The 14,961-nt window shown below is 45.6% G+C and overlaps 1 protein-coding gene across 1 annotated transcript in view; it reads right to left on the minus strand.

Moving 5' to 3' along the window:
• DGKD (diacylglycerol kinase delta) overlaps positions 1-14,961 on the minus strand; it is a 213,803-nt gene that overhangs the window by 146,681 nt on the left and 52,161 nt on the right. Inside the window, exon 2 of the mRNA XM_082251540.1 lies at positions 9,943-10,053. Within this exon, the coding sequence (XP_082107666.1) occupies positions 9,943-10,053 (111 nt within the window). The remainder of the gene's footprint in view (positions 1-9,942; positions 10,054-14,961) is intronic.

Consider the following 14,961-nt stretch of genomic DNA (forward strand, 5'->3'; position numbering starts at 1 on the left):
AGTCCCGCAATTCTGTTTTGGATAATTTGTCAGGCGACAATCCAGACAAAACCGCGCCGCAATTATAGGTACTGTTGAAAATAACAGGATCGCTCACACGCGTCCCACAATTTGCGCCCATTCGGGAATCGCAGCAATTCGCGGAACACCAAGGAGTGAATGGAGCCTAACAAAAACTTAGCATGACTAATTGGTTAAGTGGTGCTCTGAGCTCCTTGCTCAGAACTGAGGTCTAGTCTGATCATTTGATCTGTTTTTGTTGCACTAATCATCATAACTGCAAGCTTTTGGAAATCATTGAGCCTGAGACAGAGGGTGGGGCAGGGGGTTGAAATGGGGGCATCAGTCATGCTGCATGCAGCGCTTCAAAATGTCAATTGTTAGGGTATTGCAGCAAAATTAAAGGTTTACTAGGGTGCATGTAGTATGCTTCAGAAAAAATATGGTCTAACAGGAAAAGAAAAAGGGAAAGAGTGTAGGGAGAAAGTGAGCACAGGGAGAGTGAGTGTAGAGGGAGAGGAAGGGAGAGAGAGTGAGCATATGGAGAGTGAGTGTAGGGGGAAGGAGGAGAGGCAGTGTAGGAGAAGATGGAGAGAGAGAGAGCATAAGGAGAGAGTGTAGGGGAAAAGGGGGAGAGAGTGAGTGTAGAGGGAGAGAAAGGGAGAAAGAGCAAGCATATAGGGAGTGTAGGGGGAGAGGGAGTGTAAGAGAAGAGAGAGAGAGAGAGAGAGAGAGAGAGAGAGAGAGCGCATAAGAAGAGTGAGTGTAGAGGAAGAGGGAGAGAGACAGTGAGAGAAAGCGTGAGCATAGGGAGAGTGAGTGTAGGGGGAGAGAGGGAGTGTAGGAGAAGAGGGAGAGAGAGCATAAGGAGAGAGTGTAGAGGAAGAGGGACAGGAAGGGAGAGAGGGCGATCACACGGAGAGTGAGTGTAGAGGAAGAGGGACAGGAAGGGCAAGAGGGTGAGCACATGGAGAGTGAGTGTAGGGGGAGAGGGAGTGTAGGAGAAGAGGGAGAGAGAGAGCATAATGAGTGAGTGAAGAGGAAGAGGGACAGGAAGGGTAAGAGGGTGAGCACATGGAGAGTGAGTGTAGGGGGGGAGGGAGTGTAGGAGAAGAGGGAGATGAAGAGAGCATAATGAGTGAGTGTAGAGGAAGAGGGACAGGAAGGGAGAGAGGGTGAGCACATGGAGAGTGAGTGCAGAGGAAGAGGGACAGGAATGGCGAGAGGGTGAGCACATGGAGAGTGAGTGCAGAGGAAGAGGGACAGGAAGGGAGAGAGGGTGAGCACATGGAGAGTGAGTGCAGAGGAAGAGGGACAGGAAGGGAGAGAGGGTGAGCACATGGAGAGTGAGTGCAGAGGAAGAGGGAGAGGAAGGGAGAAACGGTAAGCACATGGAGAGTGAGTGCAGAGTAAGAGGGACAGGAAGGGCAATAGGGTGAGCACATGGAGAGCAAGTGGAGAGGAAGGGAGAGAGGGTAAACAGATGGAGAGTGAGTGCAGAGGAAGAGGGACAGGAAAGAAGAGAGGGTGAGCATGTGGAGAATGAGTGTAGAGGAAGAGGGACAGGAAGGGAGAGAGGGTGAGCACATGGAGAGTGAGTGCAGAGGAAAAAGGGAGAGGTAGGGCAAGAGGGTGAGCACATGGAGAGTGAGTGTACTGTAGAGGAAGAGGGAGAGGAAAGGAGAGAGGGTGAGCACGTGGAGAATGAGTGTAGAGGAAGAGGGACAGGAAAGAAGAGAGGGTGAGCATGTGGAGAATGAGTGTAGAGGAAGAGGGAGAGGAAAGGAGAGAGGGTGAACACATGGAGAGTGAGTGTACTGTAGAGGAAGAGGGAGAGGAAAGGAGAGAGGGTGAGCACGTGGAGAATGAGTGTAGAGGAAGAGGGACAGGAAAGGAGAGAGGGTGAGCACATGGAGAGTGAGTGTACTGTAGAGGAAGAGGGAGAGGAAAGGAGAGAGGGTGAGCACGTGGAGAATGAGTGTAGAGGAAGAGGGACAGGAAAGAAGAGAGGGTGAGCATGTGGAGAATGAGTGTAGAGGAAGAGGGAGAGGAAAGGAGAGAGGGTGAACACATGGAGAGTGAGTGTACTGTAGAGGAAGAGGGAGAGGAAAGGAGAGAGGGTGAGCACGTGGAGAATGAGTGTAGAGGAAGAGGGACAGGAAAGGAGAGAGGGTGAGCACATGGAGAGTGAGTGTACTGTAGAGGAAGAGGGAGAGGAAAGGAGAGAGGGTGAGCACGTGGAGAATGAGTGTAGAGGAAGAGGGACAGGAAAGAAGAGAGGGTGAGCATGTGGAGAATGAGTGTAGAGGAAGAGGGAGAGGAAAGGAGAGAGGGTGAACACATGGAGAGTGAGTGTACTGTAGAGGAAGAGGGAGAGGAAAGGAGAGAGGGTGAGCACGTGGAGAATGAGTGTAGAGGAAGAGGGAGAGGAAAGGAGAGAGGGTGAACACATGGAGAGTGAGTGTACTGTAGAGGAAGAGGGAGAGGAAAGGAGAGAGGGTGAGCACGTGGAGAATGAGTGTAGAGGAAGAGGGACAGGAAAGGAGAGAGGGTGAGCACATGGAGAGTGAGTGTACTGTAGAGGAAGAGGGAGAGGAAAGGAGAGAGGGTGAGCACGTGGAGAATGAGTGTAGAGGAAGAGGGACAGGAAAGAAGAGAGGGTGAGCATGTGGAGAATGAGTGTAGAGGAAGAGGGAGAGGAAAGGAGAGAGGGTGAACACATGGAGAATGAGTGTAGAGAAAGAGGGACAGGAAAGGAGAGAGGGTGAGCACATGGAGAGTGAGTGTACTGTAGAGGAAGAGGGAGAGGAAAGGAGAGAGGGTGAGCACGTGGAGAATGAGTGTAGAGGAAGAGGGACAGGAAAGAAGAGAGGGTGAGCATGTGGAGAATGAGTGTAGAGGAAGAGGGAGAGGAAAGGAGAGAGGGTGAACACATGGAGAGTGAGTGTACTGTAGAGGAAGAGGGAGAGGAAAGGAGAGAGGGTGAGCACATGGAGAGTGAGTGTTGAGGAAGGAGGACACGAAGGGAGTGAAGGTGAGCACATGGAGAGTGAGAGTAGAGGAAGAGGGACAGGAAAGGAGAGAGGTGTAAGTGCATGGAGAGTGAGTGTAGTAGAGGAAGAGGGACAGGGATTGAACATAGGAGGAGTAAATGTAGGGGAAAAGGGAGAGGGAAGGAGAGTGAGTGTAGGAGAAGAGGGAGAGGGAAGGAGAGTGAGTGTAGGAGAAGAGGGAGAGGGAAGGAGAGTGAGTGTAGGAGAAGAGGGAGAGGGAAGGAGAGTGAGTGTAGGAGAAGAGGGAGAGGGAAGGAGAGTGAGTGTAGGAGAAGAGGGAGAGGGAAGGAGAGTGAGTGTAGGAGAAGAGGGAGAGGGAAGGAGAGTGAGTGTAGGAGAAGAGGGAGAGGGAAGGAGAGTGAGTGTAGGAGAAGAGGAAGAGAAAGAGAAAGAGTAAGCATAAGGAGAGTAAGTGTAGAGGGAAAGGAAGGGAGAAAGGTTGGGTGTATGGAGAGTGAATGTAAGGGAAGGAGGGAGATAGGGGGTGACCCCTGTCATGATCTGTGGATACCAAAAGTAATTTTTGAATGACAGGATGTTTGGTTATGACAGCTCACGTTTACATCCAGATAGGCTAGTGTATGGTGACATATGGTAAAGATAAGAGCTGTACAGCGTCTTTCTTCATCTTTGAGCAGTAGTATACATTCTGGTGAACTTAGCCCTGATTCAGCTACGACAAAAAAATAACAATTGAAGTATACTAAATTGATATAGATTAGCCACTTTAGAATGTCTTAAAGCTGAACAACAGGTATGGTTTGTATTGCATAGTTACACTGATCCAGCTTGAACTCTTCACCCGCTGGACCAGTGTGAAAGCAGAGGATTGCTGTAATAGTTGCCGGTACTACAGTTATTGCTGTGATCTTCTGGGTCTCATGCCGAGAGGCAGAGAGATAATGTCACAATCTCCGTGTCCAATCAGAGAACGCTTTGCATTCATTGGGAAAAATGTAAAGTGTTCTATGAATTGGAGCTGTACTGAGAAAGTGATCCGCTTTGCCTACTATATAGCAGGGCAGGCGCTCAGCACAAGACCACAGCGCTCCCACAGGTATGGAATGTTAATACAGTAAAACCTGGGGTTGCGAGCATAATTTGTTCAGAAAAATGCTTGTATTCCAAAGCACTCGTATATCAAAGTGAATTTCGCCATAAGAAATAATGGAAACTCAGATGATTCGTTCCACAGCCATTTATTCATAAGTCTTTCCATTTATAATCCATACAGAAAGATTATAGCAATGTGATAGGTTGTGTAACCATAAAATGCCCATCCACAAATGGCAACCTCCACAAGGGGATTAGAGCCAAAACCCAGCAGAAGCTTCAGAGTGTATAAAAGAGAAGAGAGGCGCCTCTAAGTGTAGCAATATGGGTACATTTAATGAAGGTACAACATTTAGCAACTCACATGGTTGATGATTAAGAGAGGCACATCTAAGAATGCAGGAATCCGGGGTAAAGCTGTCCACATAGATCATCCTCCTCATCGCCGCCTCTCACCGCTGTCCGTCTGAAATAGTGACCGGGAAGACTACCCTGCAGTTCAGCGATCTGAAAACGAGGCTTGAAGCGCTCGTGGAGCACAGCGTGGAAGGGATGACGTCAATGACATTGCGGAGGACGGTCTATGTATGTGGACAGCTTAACCCCAGATGCCTGTATACTTAGGTGTGCCCGTTTTAATCATCAGCAATCTGAGTTGCTACATGTTGTACCTTCAATAAATGTAACCATATTGCTACACTTAGAGGCGCCTCTCTTCTCATTTATACTCAGTTGTGACAAGACGCTACTTATATATCAAGACATCGCTTGTTTATCAAGTCAAAATTTATTTTAAAATGTTGCTCGTCTTGCCAAACGATCTCAAACCAAGTTACTCCCAATCCAAGGTATTATATTTCCATTGGTTCAAGCTGGACCAATGTACTTTTATACTTCCATTGGTTCAAGCTGGACCAACGTACCTATGCAATATAAACCATACCTAGAGTTCAGCTTTAAGCACCCTTTGGGTATGATCATTGCTTTTGAAGCTGGATTAGTCTGGAACATTATCACTTTATTAGAATAACAGCAAAGGACTTCTCATGCTTGAAGTATTAAGGCTACATGACTGATAAGATAATGTAACCTCGGAGTGATAACAGAGTGGAGTATTTTCTTGTGATCATTTATGTTTTCTAGAGCATTCATTTGTTAATTATATCAGATAAAAGAAAATGTGTCAAACAGAACAACAAAGAGCCTCATTTATCTTTTTTTTTCTCCATAAATGTTGTCTGCATGTTCCCAAAGTAAACAAGCAAGCACACGGAGATCTGCACTAGAAAATGACAGATTTGGGATTCTCAGTGTTTTCCACGGTCAGAAGCGAAGTGATATTTCCCAGCATTCAGGGAGGACACTGGAAGTAAGGTAAGCCTTTTATTTCCTTTTTCTCCTGTTTTTTTTTTCATAACTTATTTACATGGTAGGGTGGAGGTTTACTACATTTTGGAGGTAAGGAATGTTTGGGTCAATGCACACAAAACAAGTCAACTTTTTGAAGATACTGGATAGTTAAGCATCTCCTTATGAAGGGCCCCTATAGACCATACTCGGTTTATTTATTTTGTATTATGTAGAATGTAACAGGAAGTAGGAACCTTCTAAAAGGCAGGACCCAAAATTCCCAGATAAACAGGAAAGAGTCAAGAACGATGGCAAGGCTAAAGCCTCGTACACACGCACCGATTGTTGGCCGTGAATTTTCGGCCAACGTCCGATCGGCCGATTGTCGGCTTGTTAGTATGATGCTTCCGACAACCGACTGCGACTTTTCGGCCGAAAAAAATCTGGTGTGCATGCTATAAAATTTTTGTTGGCCGTCAACAGAACGGCCGATTGTTCGTCAGTCAGTACAGATTTCGGCAAACAAAAATCAGATGAGCAAGACTGGGCATGCTCAGAGAAGAAAAAACACAGGGAAAGTAAACCAGAACATGACATCACTTCTGCAGTTGGTTGTGGTTGGCCGACAAAAATTTGTGTGCAGTCTAGAGCACATTTCAACCAACAACACTGGACAAAAGATGGCCGATCGGTCGGCCAACAATCGGTGCATGTGTACGAGGCTTAACTCAGTGTTGGAATATAAAAAGGTATAAAAGGTATAAAAAAACTAGGGGCTAGACTGGTTCACCATTCTTCACTAATAAATACATTTTCATTTTAGACTAAGCCTTTAAATACAGAACAGAGCCAACACCACTGGAAAAGAATACAGCATTTTCATGTATGTTAACATTTACAGGTACAGTCTGGAATGACAATGATGTTGCAGTTCTGGATTCTTGGACGTTATACCCGTATTATAAAAGAAAAAAAAAAAAGTTTGCATGTAAAATAAGCACATGTCGTTTCCCAGAAACTCTAAAGTTCTGAATTACAAGATTTGCAGCATTTTAGCCCGCAGGTCAAGGTTGTTCAATGCAGTGCCTTTTACCCATTGTAACTTTTTTTATTTTGTTTTACAGTAACTCTTCCAACAATCAACTCATTCAGTGTCACAAAAATGAAGAAACATACATGCTATTTTAAATATTTGCAGAAGTGGCCTGCGAACAAGACAGAAGCCTCAAAATACTTTAGCACCGCACTGGTGTTCGTTATTTCCACAACTAGTCTTTAGTCATTTTTAAATATAATTATAATGTTTCCTTAAAGTTGTTGTATATCCTGAAAAAAGAACAAAAAAAAAAAAAAACCCTGTAAGACAACGGCATAATGTGCTAGTATGCATTGCATACTAGCACATTATGAAATACTTAACTTAGAACAAAGCCCCAGCAGCGGCATCCAGTCATCGCTGAGGGGGCCGACATGTTCTCCCGGCGTTTCTTCCGGGTTTGCAGGCTTCAGTGCTGCAAGTGGCTGGAACCACAATAACGTCACTCCCATGCATGTGTGTGGGATCCCTCAGTTCCTGCAAGATATGCTGGACCGTCAGCGGCTGCATGCAGGATGAATATCTCCTAAACCGTGCACTTTTAGGAGATATTCATTTCACCTACAGGTAAGTCTTATTATAGGCTTATGTGTAGGTAAAAATAACAAAGCGGGGTATACAACCGCTTTAAGTGCTACAATAGTGTTAATTATTACAAACCTGCTCATGATGATCAAACTTTTTTTCGAATCTTTCCACAAAATGAAAGGTTAAAGCGGAGTTCCAGCCATTCACTCACCTGTCCAACGGTCCAGCGATGCGGCCGCCCGAAGCCTCGATCCTCTCCCTCGGCATCACTGCTGTGGGCACCCGGCTGTGACAGTTTGCGGCTTCACAGCCGGGTACCCACTGCGCATGCGCGAGTCGCGCTGCGCGCCGTGATTGGCCAGCAATCTTCTGGGACCTCTGACGTGTCCCAGAAGATTGCAGGGAGGTAAGGGGAGAGGAGAACTTCCGTTCAGGGCGCCGCGGCGCTCCGAGCGGAAGTGGGAGCGGGTACCTGTCAAAACTAGGTACCCGCTCCCCCCCCCAAAAAAATGACATGCCAAATGTGGCATGTCAGGGGGTCAGGACTCCCTAAAGCGGAAGTTCCACTTTTGGGTGGAAGTCCGCTTTAAATACACTCTACTTGGTTCCTACTGGCAACCACTTGAATTTTCAGATCATTTTGTTTTCTCCAGTTTTACCACAGCCCGGATTTCTCCATGCACAAACACACAAGATGTTTATAACAGAGGCCCATTCATAATGGAGGGAAGATGTTACTACTGGCTGGACTGTATTTTAGGACTCATTTATAACACGTAGGCTACAGTATGCTCCCCGGAGTGTTCTCTGTATAATGGTGCAGAGAGCATTCAATGATTGGACCATGACAGAAAGGTCATGACTGTCTCCAGGCCCTTTTTTCCCCCCCCATTAATGAAATAAATGGAGCTTCGCTTGCTATATAATCTTAAAGCACATTTGTAAAACACATTTCCGTGCTTTAGAAATGTGCCAGTGTATTATTTTCTAAAGCAACAGTATTAGCTGCAATAAGGCTATTCTGCTGCTTTATAAATGCACCTTGAATTATTCACAGTAAGGCTCCTTTCACACGGTCGCTCCGTGTGTCCGCAAATCATCCAATCCGTTTGCGGACATAATGTAAGTGAATGGCACTGCGGGTGTCAGCGGAATACCATCCGCTGACATCCGATTTTCCTCCTGTCAGTTCTGTTCCGTTTTTACGAATGGAACAGAACCCCATTTTTCCTTCCGTGTAAAAAACGGAAAGGAAGGAAAATCGGATGTCAGCGGTGTCATCCGCTGACATCCGCAGTGCCATATACTTACATTATGTCCGCATATCATCCGCAAACGGATGGGATGATATGCGGACACACGGAGCGGATGACAGAAATGTCATCCGCTCCGTGGAAAAAAAAAAAAAAAAAGTCCCGCAGCGGACCTTTCACACGGAGCGGCCGTGTGAAAGGAGCCAATATCTAAAATCAAAATGTAACAGAACAGCAACAACCAGTGAATTGCTTAAAAGAGAAGTTCACTTTATAGAAAAAAAAAAAAAAAATAATAATAATAAATTTATATATATATATATATATATATTCTAGATTGTAAGCTCTAACGTGCCAAAAGGTGTAACATGTTCCCAAAAGGTGAACTTATCTTTTTAAGCGATAGTAAATGCCACAAAGTTTTTTTTTTTTGTTTTTTTTTTTTTGTTTTTTTTTTTTGTTTAATTCTCTCCCCCACTCCAGTGATACACTTTTAGTGCTCAGGAGCTACTATCTGCTCTAAGTCTTCTTTTAGGGTTTACACTGCTTGGCTGCGATGACATCACTTCCATCTATGCGCACTAGAGTCAATTAATGGTGGCCAAGAGTGTGTTTCCCGTAAACGTGCTCTGAGCTACGCATCTCAGAATTCATTACTGCTGACAGGCTGAAAGAGGCATTTATGACATAAGAGACCACTTTATTTGGAATATACAGAAATCTATGAATAGAAAAAAACACTGAGGAAATATGAGCTATGCCAAAATAATATGAAAGTCATGGTGATACCGTCATAACCACAACTAGGTGTTTATGTATTAAAGGAGAAGCCAAAGCTTTATTCGCCCTACTTTTCCTATCGGTCACAGGAGTGCATTTAGCTCTGCTCTCCTGTGACACAAATTCAGCCAACAGCGGACTAAAGTCCGCTATTGGCTGCTGATGTCTATTAGCCTGCCTGTCCAGACTCTGAAGAGATCCTGACCTTTATGCGGGGATTCATCCAGATGCCTAGACCAGCAGCTGGCTCAGCCTCTCAGTGCACCGCTAAGAGCCTCCCCACATCCCGGGACACCCCAGTGAGCACAGGAGAGGCAGAGTCAAAGGGTGACTTTCAGTCAGAGCAGATCTGAGAGCTGAGTGATTAGCAGTCTTCGACTGCTCAAGTTGTTTCAGACTAGGATCCAAAATTGCTTGAGCTCATTTCTAGTCAAAAAAGAGAAAAGTGGGGTATAAAAAAAGTACTCCCCTAGATGGATACAGAATCGGTCCGATGCTGCATCTGTCCACTGCCACCTCTGTACTGAGAGCTGACCTATTAGCAGTCTTCGACTGCTCAGCTCTCAGTACAGAGGTGGCAGTGGACAGATGCAGCATCGGACCGATTCTGTATCCATCTAGGGGAGTACTTTTTTTATACCCCACTTTTCTCTTTTTTGACTAGAAATGAGCTCAAGCAATTTTGGATCCTAGTCTGAAACAACTTTAGCAACCCCGCCATGAAACTGTTGTTGGCCAATCATAAGCATCGAAGGCATTCCCCACCCTGCAGTCGCATGTATACATGCACACTGCTGATTTGTACAGCCACACACTTTTGCTTTCTGACCTTTGCAGTCTTGGCATAATAGAGCGTCCTGCCTCGTAGTTTGAAGTAGCGCCTCCTCCATCGCTGAAAGGAGCTTGTCTGCTTGTGTAGATGTCCCTCTTTTATGATAGCCTTTAAAAAAAAAAAAAAGTCAGAGATGAAGAAAGAATATTGTTCAGAAATGAAACATAAATGTATCAAAGTTGATGTTGTGTCTCCTTACACTTGTTAGAATAACACAATATTTCTAGAAAATACAAGACAGTAAGATCAGGGCAGCCGAGCGACTGATGGTACTAGAGCACAATACAGATCAGTGTGTCTCAGTAGAAATGTGTACACCTTCTTCCCCTCCATGTGGCTACCACAAATACAGAACAAAGCAGAACTCCAGGCAAACTGCCTTTTATACAGCTTAAATTAATTGCTCAAAAAAATTTAGGAACACTTTTTAATTACAGTATAGCATCAAGTCAAATAAACTCCTGGGATATTGATCTGGTCAGTTAAGTAGCAGAGGGGGTTGTTAATCAGTTTCAGCTGCTTTGGTGTTAATGAAATTAACAACAGGTGTATTAGATGGTCAACAATGTGATGACCTCAAAAACAGGAATGGTTTACAGGTGGAGGCCGCTGACATTTTTTTCCTTACTCATCTTTTCTGACTGTTTTCACTAGTTTTGCATTTGGCTAGGGTCAGTGTCACTACTGGTAGCATGCGGCGATACCTGGACCCTATAGAGGTTGTACAGTCAGGCCAACTCCTCCAGGATGGCACATCAATACGTGCCATTGCCAGAAGGTTTGCTGTGTCTCCCACCAGTCTCAAGAGCATGGAGGTGTTTCTAGGGACCAGGCAGTTACTCTAGGAGAGCTGGACAGGGCTGTAGAAGGTCCTTAACCCATCAACAGGACCGGTATCTGCTCCTTTGTGCAAGGAGGAACAGGATGAGTACAGAGCCCCACAAAATGACCTCCAGCAGGCCACTGGTGTGAATGTCTCTGACCAAATAATCAGAAAAAGACTTAATGAGGGTGGCCTGAGGGCCGTACATCCTCTAGTGGGCCTTGTGCTCACTGCCTGGCACCATGGGGCTTCACTGGCATTTGCCACTGAACACCAGAACTGGCAGATCGGCCACTGGCGCCCTGTGCTTTTCACAGATGAGAGCAGGTTCACCCTGAGCACATGTGACAGACGAGAAAGGGTCTAGAGAAGTGGTGGAGAACGTTATGCTGCCTAAAACATCGTTCAGCACGACTGGTTTGGTGGTGGGTCTGTGATGGTCTGGGGAGGCATATCCATGGAGGGATGCACAGACCTCTACAGGCTAGACAGTGGCAGCTTGACTGCCATTAGATATTGGGATGAATTCCTTGGACCCATTGTTAGACCCTACGCTGGTGCAGTGGTTCCTGGGTTCCTCCTGGTGCACAACAATGCCCGGCCTCATGTGGAAAGAGGATTATTGCTGCTACAGCTGGGCACCAAGTGGTATTCCTGTTTAGGGCAGTATGCGTGCAGGGATGATTGCCCATAACATAAGTCGTATGCTTTTTGGGCATTTGTCCGTGGGTGCACACTGCAGTATTTGTTGGTACTGCTAGGTACACTGTCCAGCAGCAGCAGGTATCATCCTCTCATAGAGTTTATCAGGCTGCCAGAAGCAGCGCTGGATGGGGCACCTGTGGCCTCTTCCTACAGCCAAACACCAGAGCCCATGCTCTGGAACAAAACGCCCAGTGTGTATGGGGCGTGCAAATGGTGTTTTTAATGCATGCAAATTTTGAGTTATTAATAAACTGTTTTTCCTAAAGCAGTACAAAAATACAAAAAATAAATAAAAAACGTTGACAGGCAGAGTTTTTATGACAGAAGAGACCCTAATGGTCTCTTCAGTCATAAATGTTTCCCCCGCTTGTCAATGGGAATGTACACTAAATCACACATGCGCAGCTCACAGTACATTTATGGCACCTGCTCTTTGCTGTGATGAAGTGATTTCTGTGCACATGTGCAGGACTGATGTCATTGCGGCCTAGCCATAGTGGCCTAGTGGCTGAACTGTGCAAACCCAGAGGACTGGAAGATGAAAACATCTGAAAATTGACAGAGTAGCACTGGAGGGCATCCTTTGACAGGTAATGCAGCCTATAGATGAGTCAAGTTTTTTTTCACCAGGCAGACTTGATTCCCCAATCCATGCAATTGGTGGGAATAGTGGAATTCCCCCACCGTCAGAATACACTGACCAGCTTTCCAAGACTATAGCCTGACTTTTGTACAACCACACATACATGCTAAAACAGGCCAAATTTTGATCCATGTATAGCTGGCCTAAATTGGTCATAATATGCTAGTCAGCAGTGCCTACTACCACATCATGGCATAAACCTGCAGGGGGCCCACTAAGGAAAAAAAAAAAATAAATTGTTTAATTCCACTTCAAAGCCTTTTTACTTTATATCCACATTTTGCCATGCATGCTCTTGCAGATTTTTTTTAATGTATTAAATATAGGGGTTACCAGAAAACTAGTAAAGGAAAAAGTAGACTAGCCATTGCAATCACTTTTCCCATCTGCTTATCCAGAGTTAAGATAAATGATAAGCCTCCTAGGGAATGCAATGCTTTCAGTAGGTCAGCTAACCACTAAACTTGCAGTGCGAGACAGTAAAGCACAACCACTGCATAACACTGCAAAAAGCAAAGCAAACTATACACAGAAACAAGGTTTTTAAAACAAACACATACACTGATAACATTATTTACTATAAAGAGTATGCAAATGCTAATGACTCCCAATCATTCAGTGCACTATAAATCATGGTAGCGGCATATAAAAGCTTTGTTCTTAAAAGAATATCCCTAAATAATTTAAATTGGGAGTTTTTAAAGTTAAAAATGTATTTAGTCCAAATTCTAGCTCTGGCGAGAGTGAGACTTGTTATGAAGATTGGCAGCTTCTATGGGCATCGCACTAGGAAGCAGCTCTTCTGCATCATGGAAATGGCTGTATGTAGCAGGGCTGGGCAGGGGGCTTGTCCCCACAGATGGGCAGGGGGGCGTGCCCCCACAGAGCGACATGGGGCGTGCCCCCACAGAGCGACAGGAGGCGTGCCCCCACAGAGCGACAGGAGGCGTGCCCCCACAGATAGACAGGAGGCGTGCCCCCACAGATAGACAGGAGGCGTGCCCCCACAGATAGACAGGAGGCGTGCCCCCACAGATGGGCAGGAGGCGTGCCCCCACAGATGGACAGGAGGCGTGCCCCCACAGATGCACAGGGGGCGTGCCCCCCACAGATGGGCAAGGGGCGTACCCCCCACAGATGGGCAAGGGGCGTGCCCCCACTGCCGGAGGTCAGCATTAGCAGGTAAATATGTTCCCCTGTGTAGTCTGCGTCAGACAGAGCAGGGCTGGGAAAAGAGTGCAGCAGCAGAGCTGACTATAGGCACTTTGTGTGTTGCCATGGCATCCGGTAACTCCCAACAGCAAATTGATCACACCAGCACAGATCTGCCTCAATGCTTGGTGTGGTCAGAATACTAAAGGGAAGAAAGGGGATTGGTGGTGCTAGGTATTTCTGATAAGAAAAACTAAATTTACAACCAAAAAAAATAAAAACACAACACATGGGCACATAGACATACTGTAGATGAAATAGGACAGTTTGAGGTAATTTTCACTAAGTATATTTAAAGCTAAAACATTTTCCCGTGAAGGATTGAGCAGGGAATGATAAACCACTCTGATAGGGGATTATTTTCAGCCATCTGTATCCCATTGAGAAGATTTCCCTGCCCTGCCCGTCGACACAACAGGAAACCTCTGCATAGTAAGGGAAATGCCCTCTTAAGACAGTTCCCACCATAACAAGTGTCCCCCATTGAAAGATTTCCCCTCTATTGCCGTGTCGGTGAAAATGCAAAATGCTGGTATTTCCCCTCACTTTTAGTCCAACACAGAGTGTGAATATGTAAATATCCTCAACAGCGAAAAGGAGTGCAAGAAAAACTTGTCCAGGTTTTAGCTCTTCCCTGCTCTACCTAAACCTAAAGTTTGTGCTTGAAAGTAGAACTAAAGCGCTGGTATATGGTGCCGTACCGGTGCGGATATCGAAATATGTACCTGGGGCGTCTCCTTTGTGCTTCCGGGGCTGTGGTCAGGAAGGAACAATGTTCCATATCTGGTGGCAATGCCACAAGGTATGCCGCTTTTGGATACGTGTGTACAATTTTATATACACCCTTAAGCAAATTAACCCAACCAAATCCCCACAACAGGCCTTATTGGGTCTGAAGGTGGAGACAGCCACGAGGGCCCAGAGAAGACTTATTACCTTTATTTTCACGGCTGCGAAAATTACGATTGCACGGTCTTGGAGATCCCCTGTCCTGCCATTCAAGCAGCTCCGACACAAGCTTTCATGGATAATGCTCAATGAACATATGTCAGCTATGCTGACCGATAAAATGAAACAGTTTGATAAAGTATGGGAACCATGGCTCCGCTACCTTACTGGTGGCGTTTAGGAGATCTCTAGTCACCTGAGTTCCGGGGACGTGGGGCGCGATCTCTAGTCGCCTGAGTTCCGGGGACGTGGGGCCCTCCTCTTTACTTTTTCCCCCTCTTTTTTCTACTTCTTAGATTTCCTTTCTCCTACTACTCTTCTTTACTCTTATCTCTTTGGCGTCATCGCTCTATAACATACGCCCTATTAGGTACTCCCAATTGCAGTTCCTATGTGTGCTTGCATTAGCTACCCCGGAGCTGGGACACGGTGGTAGGCTGAACAATTAGTTAATACTGTACTGAGGTTCCTTGTTACATCCTTCATTTCTCGCTCCTAAAGTTCATTGTAGCCTGTTGCATGTATCAACCAATACTTGATCTTGATTAACGTTACACTGTTTAAAGACTTTTCACTTTCTCAGGGCAACAGATCCAAATACACAGCACTATAGTGCACCATGATTGTTTATTATGCTTGTTCTTTGTCTTTTTATTTTTTGCTTGCAGTGGGTCAATTGGGACTG

The sequence above is a fragment of the Pelophylax lessonae genome (genome assembly GCF_965119305.1).
Source record: "Pelophylax lessonae genome assembly, chromosome: 3".
NCBI classification, from domain to species: Eukaryota; Metazoa; Chordata; class Amphibia; order Anura; family Ranidae; genus Pelophylax; species Pelophylax lessonae.